Source organism: Ornithodoros turicata, chromosome 2 (genome assembly GCF_037126465.1).
Source record: "Ornithodoros turicata isolate Travis chromosome 2, ASM3712646v1, whole genome shotgun sequence".
Lineage (NCBI taxonomy): Eukaryota > Metazoa > Arthropoda > Arachnida > Ixodida > Argasidae > Ornithodoros > Ornithodoros turicata.
Genome location: NC_088202.1, coordinates 12,427,342 through 12,439,911, shown reverse-complemented (window position 1 = coordinate 12,439,911; position 12,570 = coordinate 12,427,342). Strand labels below are relative to the sequence as shown.

The 12,570-nt window shown below is 44.1% G+C and overlaps 1 protein-coding gene across 2 annotated transcripts in view; it reads left to right on the top strand.

Moving 5' to 3' along the window:
• The first annotated feature begins 5,873 nt into the window (after positions 1–5,873).
• Positions 5,874–12,570, top strand: part of LOC135385206 (CRISP/Allergen/PR-1-like) — a 28,246-nt gene continuing 21,549 nt past the window's right edge. Inside the window, exon 1 of one of the 2 annotated variants that reach the window (XM_064614407.1) lies at positions 5,874–6,011. In XM_064614407.1, the coding sequence (XP_064470477.1) occupies positions 5,893–6,011 (119 nt within the window). In that variant the 5' untranslated portion in view covers positions 5,874–5,892. The remainder of the gene's footprint in view (positions 6,012–12,570) is intronic. The other variant, XM_064614408.1, reaches the window with a different exon arrangement.

Genomic DNA, 12,570 nt, shown 5'->3' with positions numbered 1-12,570 from the left:
CTACCATGCTACACAACCCTTTCTAATAGCCGAGTAAACACAGAATAGTTATACACTTCACTAAGCAGAGGATCTGGCAACCGGTTCCACTCCTCCAGCGTTCTCACAAAGAAAGAGAACTTGAATAAGTCTACTCTACTCTGATATGGCTTTAACATATGCTGATGAGCTGACCGTAACGGTCTTTCTTGTAACCTTGGAGACGTATAGCGAGCAGCATCAACCCCCAGCTGACCAGTATAAATCGCATAAAACATTTTAAGTCGATTTAGTTTCCTACGTTTCACGAGGGTATCAAGGTTTGCGCGATTTCTCAATTCAGTTACGGATGTAAGCCTACTGTATGAAGAAAATATAAATCTTAACGCCTGATTTTGTACGCTTTCTAATTGATCAATGTGCTTTTTTGTGTGTGGGTCCCACACGTTGCTGGCATATTCTAACGACGGTCTAAGTATTGACTTGTACGCCAATAATTTAACATTAGAAGACGAGTTAGACAGCTTTCGTCTTAACATAAATAATTTGCGCATTGCAGATAAACAAATAGCGTCAATGTGACTTCCCCAGTCCATTCTACTTGTAATTGCTACCCCCAAATACTTAAACGCTAACACTTCATTTAAACAAGTTTCTGGTGTCCCGTACCGAAACGAGAGATGTGAACTTTGATTTAAAGTAATATGGCAATAGGAACTTTTACTAAAATTAATATTCATATCCCAAGTATTACACCAACTGACAATGGATAGGAAGGCAGCATTGAGCTTCTCCTGATCACTTTTGGTTTCAACTGGACAATAAATTAAACAATCGTCAGCAAATAGCTTCAGTTGGATAGGTTCTAAAATACAATCAGCCATATCGTTTACATATAACAAAAATAATAATGGACCTAGCAGTGACCCCTGTGGTACCCCTGAAGAAACTGAAAGAACGCCAGAGAAGTAGGAATCAACATTCACATATTGGGTACGCTTGCTCAAATACGAGTACAACCAACGCAGCAAAGTATCACTAAAGCCGTAGCAACGTAATTTTTGCAAAAGTTTGATAATAATAAATAATATATATATAATAATAATAATAATATTTAATTATATATACAATAATTAATAAATAATATATCTTGGTTGCCAGTACTAGTGCACTTTATGCTGCATACTGACTATGTGAGGGAGCAGAAATATTACATCATCGTTAGACACACTCGGCAACGAAATGTCTGCGGCGTTGCCTAGAGAGAGACACGTAGCGGAAAAGTATCGGCACAGCATTTACGTTACTTCTATTTAGTAGCGGTATACGTAATCGCATTACGTTCACAAATTTGGAGCGACGCTAGTACATATTCCGTTACTTTTTTGTTGAGTAGCGAGTAGCGGTATTCCGTTACTTCGTTTTGGTAGCGAGTACAACACTTATATTTACAACATCGGTTTCACTCAGACGGTGCGCGAACGGTTCTGCCACTGTCTAGTCACACAATCCTTTTCCGAGTCCCCCCACTTCACATTGGCCGTTTGAGTGAAAACGATTCACTAAAACTAGCTAATAAGGGGAAGTGACTCAGAACGGAATCAGTTGGTTGGGCAGTATGGCAAAATCGTCCGGGAAACGTGTCCTCAAAAACGATTATCTAACCCTATTTTACTGACGTGTTTACAGTGTTTCGTTTACTGCGTTGTGCTGAATTGGAATAACCTTCCCAACATGATCCCTACAGTACCAGATCATGATGAATTTCACTGCAACCGCATGTGGTGTTGCTACATCTTTCTATCGACGTAGCATGTGTATGTCACCTGTAACGTATTGTGTGATTTGCATGTCGTAATCCCCTTGTAAAAGTATCTAGTTACGAACGGTAGAAAAAGTGTCTTGTATGTTTGTTGCATATGCGATGTTTTTCTGGAACCACATGCAGGATGCAACACATTAATACCCATCGCATGTCTTGTCTGCGGGAGTGATGTCAGTAAATCCGGACGGATCTGGAACGTTGTTGAAACATATATTAGGAAGTGTCAGTAAGACTTTGATAACGTCACCGTGAAGTTATCCTACATACCCGAACCAATGTGCAGCGTGCATGACTCAGAATCTTATCCTTTGATTGGGTGCGGTAGATACTTCGAAAGCCACGTTATCAATGGTCGACTAATATTATCTAACTGGACGCTTCACAGGATACATACAGTCATACGGGATGGAGCAGATAAAGTGGGCAGGAAATATATGACGCGAGGAAAATCCAGAGGTAACGACATCACGGCGTTATCAGAAGCCATTGCTCTTGCCCTTAAATGGTCCGTCGACATCCTCATTATCGGCATGCAACTATTGTTGTTTGCCCTTATTTGGGACGTATTCGTTGCTTCACCTCCTTTCATCATAGTCAGTGACTAATCGGTTACTGATTGACGCGTACCACGGCAGATTACACACGCGTACGGTGAATAATAACTCTCAGAAGATGAAAGAGCGTTCACAATAACGATTCAGAAAACACGATAAGCAAATTGCTTCATTCCTTCGAACATGTTGACTTTCCGTTGCTGATGTGTGATTTAGCAGCCCTCTTTATCATATTATTCTCGTCGTACGCTTACGGTTAACTAAAAATTTCCCCAAGCGCTTTCGGGCCCCAAAGAGCTAAGGAGTCGTCACTGCGCATCGCGTAAAGCATTGCTTAGGTTCTGCTCATGCGCTGGGACGACCCTTATTTCTTTTGGGGTCACAAACCATTCACTCAAAAAACACAGCTTCACTGCATAGCACGCTTCTAGTCAACCATCATCGCGAATGACAACGTTCTCTCCCTTGCAGGAAAACGGGGGCGTACGCCTTTTTATGTGACGTTATGAACTGTATAATGCCACTGACGTACGCCCCCGTTTTCAGCAAATCAAGGAGAAGAACGGTGTCAGAAGACCGTGCTATGCGGTGAAGCTCTGTTTTAAGTGTGTTCGGGTACCTTGTTCTGAATTGCCTCAACTCCACTTCTTTTTATTTTTGGACAAACCATAACGGTGCGTCCACTTCTCTTGTGTCATGCGGCGCTTCGCAGCGTTTGTTTTTCAAACTCAACTTAAAGAGATCCGTAGAATTTTTTTTATTCCGTGTTAGCGCCGCGAAGCAACTGTGGCTATGGGCGGTGTACAGACGTGGACAGATGGAGAGAGGACGGCAGAATGTCGTAAGTATTTTCCCGTAGAGACCCACTCCTATTTGTAAACAAAAACAACAACAACTTTAATACGGGATGATGGATGGGGAGTTTCATCACCGGGGGCGATACCCCATTGATGGTGGTGATGCGGGGAATGAAATAATGAGCCCCTTCAGAATAAGGATCGAAGTCCTGCGGTGTCCAGAAAGGAGAAGACAGCCTTGAGGGCAGAGCGTTGGTGTGCTGGATGCGGTTAGGGACCAAGCAATTTTGTGAGAGAGAAGGGGCGGGAGTCGAGCTCGTTGAGAGATGCGGAGAGTACGGTTCGGGAAGGTTGGTAGTGGGGGCAGTGGAGAAGATTGTGCTCTAGATCTTCAACAGCACCGCACTGGCTGCAGTTGGGAGATGCAACTTGTCTCAAGCGGTAACGCCACTGTGCTGTGAAGGCCACGTCGAGGCGCATTCGATGAACTAATGCGGCATGTTGACGAGAGATATGTGCAGGCATGCGGAAATCGAGCGCTGGCTCGACATTACCAATGTTTGTAAACAAGATCTGCGCATGAGCATAGAATCTGCGCAAACAATCTGCGCATGCGCATAGAATAGACGTCGCTGGTGAGCAAAAGGCAGTAGGAAATCACAAGGTGTGCACGGCGTATTTGGCCTTTCTGTACCACGTAGCACATCCAATATCTACTCCATTTTCCGGCATGCCTTTAATAACGACCGAAAACACCCACACTCTAAGGAAAAAAGCAGTAACTTTAGTCATTTTCGGGACTAAATGTATTGCCACGATAATTAGTCTTTTTGGGGAGTAAATGCACGGGAGTAAATGTATGTCATAGGGTGGGGACTGCATTTCACGCTCTGTTCTAACAGTCCCAGGTAGATAATCGATGTGCACGAATGAAAATACTTTGACTTAAAACCGTGATGTGTCTAGTGACATAAAGTCTCGCGTCATGCACAGGGCACAATTTCGCTACAAAGAATTTCTTCCTCTATGTGGGTGGAACATTGCTTAGTTGTATAGACTTACTCCATGAAATGATGAAAGATGGAAGTAACTGAAAAGGTTAGACAGGTTGTAGGACTCGAACCCACATCTTCTGGATTGCCGGTCCGGGAGTCTACCAATTGAGGTAAGCTAGCACACCTCCCCAGCGACTTCCAAGGGCGCGTCCATCTGAAGGAACAAATCAACCACTCTCTCTCACTCATCCCCCTTTCACTCTTACAATTTTCTCACTCGTACACACAATCATACGACGGGATCGGCGCAAGCGGTAACTGTTGAACATGAGAGAACTGATGTTCTGAGGACGGCACGGATGCGCATGGAACTCATAGAAAGGACAAATACATACAAAGCCTCAAGTGCCTACGAAATTAATGATGAAAAAATTTCTTAGGCACTTGAGGCTTGAGTATGTATTTGTCCTTTCTATGTGTTCCAGCCTCAGAACATCAGTTGTCTCATGTTACTCCATCAAGTTCACGAAGAGCGCATATTTACGTAGACTTTTGCATTCAGGAGTCCATTTGCGAAGTTCAGTGTGTACTTGCAGTCCTGGGGAGTAAATTTCGGTATTAGGGGACTAAATCGGGAGTAACTGCACTCTAGGAGACTAGAAGCTCCAATTACTCCCCATTTTACCCCTTTTTTCTTAGAGTGCGGTAACTCGGTGACCACGCAATTTTCGCCCACCAAGCACGACAGCAGCGCCGCCGCATCGCTATGACGTTACACAGTAAAGTGCGTCTATACTGCCGAGCAATGCCAGAGCATGATATCGTCACTCGCAGAAGACGACGTGTCTAAGCAACTTGTACTCTGCCACCATGTTGCTGGCGTGATCCTCCGGGGTCAAATCCACAACCCTTGCATCAGTAGGCGGTCGTGCTACCAAATGGTCCAGAAAAGCTGGCAAAGAACAGAATAAAGGGATGCCGTCCCAAGCAGCGCAACATCTTAGCCCAATATTGGATCAATATTGGCAATACCGGCCCTATGTTGAATCAATATTGGCAATACCGGTCCAATATTGCACTGGTATTGCCGATGTTGGGTCAATATCGGGCCAAGACGTTGTGCTGCTTGGGTTCCTGTTTGCTAATCCACATCACCTATTAATAAGATTTCGGTTACAAAATACAATATTCAGTGGTGGGGATAGGGAGGTAGTAACGCATTGTTGACATACGGTTGTGGACAACGGGTACTACTAGATCCTGACTCAGGATCCCCTCAAACACACCCAATACACACCCAAAGCTTCAGTATTCCTGACGCTTTGGGTGTGTGAAGTAGGGTAGCTGCTTCAGAGTCACGGAATAGTGTATGCTCCAGGTGATTGAACTAAGTAAACAATCACGGCAGCGCGATATGATCATTTCGAACGAAGGTTCCTGAACCTGCGATGGATTGAAGTCCTGTTTCTATGGCGTGCGGACATTGCATCGTACGCAGGAAAAAGGTCCAGGAAGGGATCCATCAACGGGCACTCATGAGGTTGACCCTGGTCTCGCAGTTCGTCTGGCAGTAATCCATCCGGGAGAGTAACTGTGCAATGAAAGCGCGTAGGCGGAGGTGCGCGCCGCGCTGTATACATGTCCTCTGTTTGCTCTCTTTTCGGTGAGTCACCGCGGCAATTATACGTACGTTGCGGCCGGAAACATTATCATTATGTCACACAAGCCGCTATATAACTGTGATGTGCGCATATAAACCAATGGTACTTGCAGTGTATGCAGCCGGTGTTGTGTGCACTCCGCGATTGCGATCTCTGTGTAACTTTCATGTCGGACGTCTGAGAAATACATCTAATAAAAGGTAAGTGCCCTTTTCTTTTTCCTCTTATCAACTATATCATTTTACGAGCACGTCCTCTAACGTTATGACCGAAACAATATTATTGGTAATTACTTTCGCTTACTTACGTAGTATACAACAACGCCATATGTATATTGCGGTTCCTTAAGTATTAATCAATTAATTGTGCAAACACAGTAAAGCAGCAGAATAGTGTGAGTAAAAAAAAGTAAATAATAGAATTTATCGAAGCTAATTTAAAGTAACTGAGAAGTTTCCACATCGTTGTTAGTTGGTGAATATTGCCTTTGAACTGAAAGGGGAATTGAGGTTTTCGACCGCGACCTTCCTCTATGCCTATTTCCACGGCATTAATTTCGCATTAGGATTCGGTCCAGCATAACAAGTGTACGTACGCAACGCTCAAGCTTTTAAGTGTGATTCGGTATGGGAAAACCTTTTGGTAGGTTATGATTTTGATGAACTATTGTTTGGTTATCAATTCCATAGCATCTCTCCTGTCCATAGTGATGGATGATGGTCATTAACTGACAATTCTAATACAAACGGGGCAAGAATATCCGATCAGGTGAAGCTCTCTACCAACGCTACGCGAGTTACACGTGTGCAATTATCATATCGTCGCAGCCGTTGCTCTGTGTAATCGGCCAGAGAGCATGAAGTTAGCCTGCACCGTTAGCGCCTAATCAAAATAAATTAATCTCATGACCCCCATCGCTATGACATTTTTGCTTGGTAACTAATGCTCAAGCTACAAAGGCACGGTAAATGACGTTACTGTCTGGTCTCCTTCGGACATCGAACTGTGTTACGCGTGTATTTATAAAGTTCGTGTGATATGTTTTGAATCACGCTGAACGGCATGAAAATGATGCAGCCTACTCAGAAAAAATAAAGGATGACGTGATGCAACTTTGAAAGAGTACAATGTAGCTTACAAGTCGAATGTGCATTTATATCTGGAAATGGAAAATGGAAATCTGGAACTATTACGTTGATTTTCACATTCTCAAATGTGCTCATTGACCCTGTATTCATGCGTGTAAATACGAGGTGTTTCCGACGTTGACAGGCAAGTCACCAACCAGTTGCGTCTGCTCTTCAGGTCCTCGCGTGCTTTCTTCTTCTTCTTTTTTTTTTTGTGTGTGATTGCTAAGTTGATAAGCAAAATAAATAAACTATGGAGTGATAGAATTCGACACACGACCAATTCTGCAACTTCAACAAATAAATAAACAATACAAAAACAAAACAGAAACGTAACGAAACCTCGTAACGTACGCGTCCACCAATAATATTAATAATTGGTAGTAGATTGTAGTCGCGGTGCCATAATTACATACAAAGTAGTAACAACATGTGCGCAACATCAACGACATACGCAAAAGCAACAGCAAAGGTGTACGCTACAGCGGCAACAATCACAACATAGGCTCACACCGACTGTGCACAAAATCTAACAAACCGTTTCCAAAGAACACTGTGCAATAATATGCACAAGTGCAGCCAGACTTGCATCCCTTTGGTGGGAGTGCCAGACGCCTAACACCTATCCAATGTCACAAGGTCAAAGGGAGTTGTGTGGTAATTTCTAACACCCCGAACGTTTCTTTCATGTAAAGGTGCTTGTGCAGAATCAAACATAAGTACCCATTTTGCGCTGCAAAGTAGAAAGTTGTTTTATGCAAACTAAAATTGTGACTCGATTCAAACAACGGGAGCAAGAGTTGTCATTTTCATGCCCGAATGAGTTGTGTCGAACCTTTTCCCACCGACCAACTCTCACCGTGCAGTTAGGCCTCAGTGGGAACTCCTGTTTACAATGATGAGGACGGTGCCCAGGAGAAGAACAGTCTCTGTTCGAAATATCGGCGGCTCCCGTCCTGAGGCAATTCCCTTCGTACTTCCTTACCGGTTCGCTTGATTTCTACCCGTCTATGTTTACAACACGGTATGCTAGGACAGTACAAGTGTTAAAGAAATTTTGTTAGTTGCATTTATTCGTTTTAAAATGTAACTGTAATGTAACTGAGTTACTTGAGCATCTTACATTTAGCTGTAACTAGATGCTTTTCAAAAAGGGTGACTGTAACTCGGTTACTATTTTGCGAGCTATCTGTAACTAACTAGTAATTTTGTGTGTGTCAGCTAGTCAGCACCCTTCAACTCCAGTCAAGTAACTGTAACTTAGTTACTGTTTTGAGTAACTTACCCGTGACTGGCATAAGACACTCAAATTGGGTTGCTCAATCCAACCGGGGATGCCAAGATATCCAACAGTTGAGGATCTATCATTTCAAATCCCAGGTGTTCAAGATCCTAGATTTACATATGACTGTTGCGTGATTTTTGCGTTGGTCAAAGTCACTGTCGCGAATAAATGGCAGGTTTTTGGTTAGGTTAGGTTTGGTCAGGTCAGGTTAGGTTAGGTTGGCTTTTGTCCGTTCATCACGCGGTTGGGAGTTCCCCACAGCTGGGCACGCGCGCAACGCTACGCTAGCGCCGTTTCAGATTTCGAATATACGGGAACGGTGGTTTCTTAACAGTGGGATTTCAGCGCTCAGAATGGTATCGCTCTGTATCGTAGTTGCTGAAGACGAGGGGCGTTTTTATAGGACATTTTTGTAACGTGTATGTAAAGTGCTACGGACACGGCATGCGCCTCCCGTTTACCACAATCAGAAGTCGTCACGCGAGTGTTGGATGGCCAGGAGCCTGTGATGCTGCGAACTTACGTTTTTGGGGTGTACAGTGGAGCGTTGTTCCCCATAGTGATCCTATTTCAACTTCGCCGTCGTCTAGATCACGTATCCCAAACAAATGCGTGCGTTTACTTCTTCAGAGCAGAGTGACAGCCCAATGCATCACTCCGCGGCAGGAACGAGGACGACGACACTGTCATTGAATTGATTGAACTGAATTGATTGACAAAGCTCTGGGTTCCCCCTGTGATCGTGACAGCTATGAAGGAAAAATACACAGGGAAAATACACACAAGGCTACCTATGTCACATCAAATTAATCTTATCTACGCTTATGACTAACGCAAATGAAACAGTAGTTAACATAATAGACACACTTAAACAAGCAACATCTGACGAATTTGTTTGTTGGGGTTTTTACATCGATTTGGAATTTATTTGAAATTACAGGCCCTTGAGAGGATAGTTTTTAATCACCATATAGTTCGTTCTTGAGAACGGAATTTTCCAGGTGTCTCTGTGACGTGTGTTAGCACTGGAGGATGGGGCTGCAAGCTTTAATAAGTTAAGAAAAATGCTAGCTGTTATGAGTTTCCCCCGCATTTTTATACATTGTGAGTAGTCGATAGTGGTATAACTTCGGAAAGGTATGATATTAAAGTTGACGAAGAGACTGTCTACAGAGTCTAGAAACGATAAATTAGCTATACTCCTGAGGCTCTTTTTCTGTAACCTTAGTAGAGAGTGCAAATTACTATATGTCGTGGTCCCAAATTAGGCTGTAGGCTGCCATCGCATCTGAATCTCGCAGCGTGGGCTTTATTTTCACGCACTGTACACTATGACCCTACATGACCTTGGGCATTACGTGCTACGGTCACAGCGCCAGTGTGGTACACTTTGGTGAATTCCGCTGGTCGTTTTCGTGCAGCGCATGCAGTGCGCTAGTATGGGTTCAGCCTAGAAACAAACGAAGAGTAAAGTGAAGGACGAAGGGAACGCGATGATCGTTTGTTTAAGGTGGCTGTGTGACACGCACGCTCGAGCCAGTGTAACTTTCTGTGCACATACAGCGACCAGAGGAATTCTCCCCATAGAGTCGTAAATCAGCTTATTTAGTAACTCCAGGTACACTGAGAAAGCGAAGGAAACGTTGAAATCTTGTAACAGGTTGCTGTGTGTGCGGCGTAAGTGGGCAAACTATGCGTCTATACCAGAAAAGAAAAATTCCGTTTCTTTAATCTTTCGACCATTACACATATTCCCCACAGCAACGGGAAAAGAAAGAGGAGGAAACATAGGAAAAATCAGTCCAACGCAATGTTGATTTTCTATTCCATTGGAACAGAAAGAGGAGGAACGAAAAAGAGGGAAAGGGGATAAAATAAAAAAACGTAAGACCATTCGCCGTTCTTCCCATATTAGAAGGTCCAGTAGAAGAACAATCTCTGTTGGAAATATGACGGCTCTCAACTTGAGGCATCTGCTTCAGTCTTCCTATAGTATAGGCTGATCACTTGTTCGAAGCGAAAATGTTGTTTCACGTCATGGCGATCTCAACCCTGTTTGGGCGAAAATCATGGATGTAGACACATAAAGGGCACGACCTTACCGTAGTCGGTTTGACGTGCGGAGTACGTGGATAAAAACGAAGTATTGCGAACGCAAAGTAAGTAATTGTTCCGACCTATATTCAGAGCTTGCTGTTGTGGGATGTACGGGTAAGTTTATGCTTAAATTTGGGGTTGCTCAAGAAACGTTCTGAAATGAGTACCACGAAGTATACAGTGGTGACAATTTTTATTTTATTTTTACTTTTAGTTTTGTTCTGTATATTTTGCTCGCCACTCGGCTATGCAAAACCATCTTTTCACGAAGAAGCACGCGTGCTTGTCAAATGTTGACGAACTGTTTTCGACATCCTGCTCGACCGCAGAGTGAGGAATTGCAGTTTAACGACCTTCACAGTAATAATTGCTAAAAAGCAAGCGAGCTGGTGACCAGAACACATGACGGTAAAATAACGTTTCTCGTCGTGCCTAGCGTCAGGGTTTCACCGTCATGTTAACGAGGTTAATTTCTTATAGGTACACCTTTTAAGAGTACGCGATCTTTCCTTCTTGAAATGTTTATTCCGACATACGTAAGAATAACAATACGACTCGCATGCTTAGGTGGGGCAATGATCAGTAACCGCCAATGAGTCACCTCCAATGAGTCAGAGTAAGTAAAAAAAAGACCGTGCAGATATGATGCAACTTATATCAAACTAAAGACAGCGACAGAGTTGCTTATTTTAGCTCTTCTGTCGCTACGCCCATAGTTCGCTACGCGTCGTTTATGAGCTGAGTTGATACATTCGCTTGTGGAGCGCGATGTGCTCGAAGCTTTTCAGGAGGCGCATACTTCTTAGGACGGACCATAATGAGGCCAGCCCCACATCCAACGTGACTCTCCGAAATGACAGATCTGCGTCTCGCAACGTCCTTTTTCTTCTTCTTCCTCTTGTTCTTCTTCTTCTCTTCGTCTCTTTTCTTCTATGTTTCGGCGATGTGACATACGTGACAAGATATCCACGAAATTGAGTCCTTAACAGCTGCCGCTGTAATAAAACGAACTGGTATAGTTTGCTTTCAAGGATGCCATTCACGTTCTCTCACAGTAATAGTGGGTACCAAAAAGCATGTACTTTATTCGCATGACCGTTAGTTCTATACACATGCTCAGTCATACATTGTAAAAAAGTAAAACTGCTTAACTCTATCTGGCACATTCGTGCGTACAAAAGTACTTAGGGAGCGTCTGCATGATGTACGTATGCGCCGTAATTTAAAACAAAATGGTGCTGAAATATAGTGGAATATTTATGCCACTGGGAAATATCAGGAGTACAAAGCAGACCACAGAAGACAGACAAATAAAATACAGCGGTATTCCTTCCTTCAATAGAGAGTTTTAGTATACCGCTACCGGTGCCCGGTAGGCTACCGCGGCTACCGGTGGACTTGCTTACCGCAGTCCCCGGCTCCGGTATAACAGGCTCGTTTAGTATAGCGCGACTCTACCGCGACATTTCACCGGTAGCTATCACAACAGCAGCGCACGGAGACGGGAAGGTGAGCGGCGGCGCTGCTGTCGATCTCGCCGGTGAAGCGTGCGGTACGCTGGCGGTAGGCTGCGCGGTATTTCGCCCCTCCGACCGGTGGCCGGTAGGACCGGGAGGCCGGTATTCCGCTCGCGCTTGCGCAGAGAAGGCATGACGTCAATACCGGCCCCACCGGTAGCCTATGGCCGGTATACTAAAACTCTCTATTATTTCAAAGGTTGTTATCAATGTCGTTGAAGCAGTACATATCCAGAATACAATACGTCCCTGAATGCCAACACGATATTTTAGCCCACCAGTACAAACAATTCCTTTCGCCCGTTTTTCTCACAGAGCGGACACGCTCTTTCATTCACCATCAACATTCAATCCCACTTTGGCCTCTGTTGTCCATGACTCGCCTGTTGACCTATTGTTGATTACTCTTCAATTACTGTTTACCTTCTTTACTCTGCGGGACGCAGATAAAAACAAACTTAAGTGATGTGTACGTCTAACGTGAACCCGCCAGCTGGTCTCCCTGCGAAGGCCACTGGCCGCTCCGCCCTCTTGGCAGGAGTTCCATTCGGAAAGAGAGAGAAAAAAAGAATACGTTTGACCAAAACAATTGCTTCCGTTCAACAACAACCAGCGACAGGAAACATAAGACGCGGCTAACGTTCGACGTGCGTCGGTCACGAACGGCTCAGTTGATACAACGCTGAAGACCTTGACAACAAAAGAAGAAGGCGGCGAAGAATAGAGTATAGGG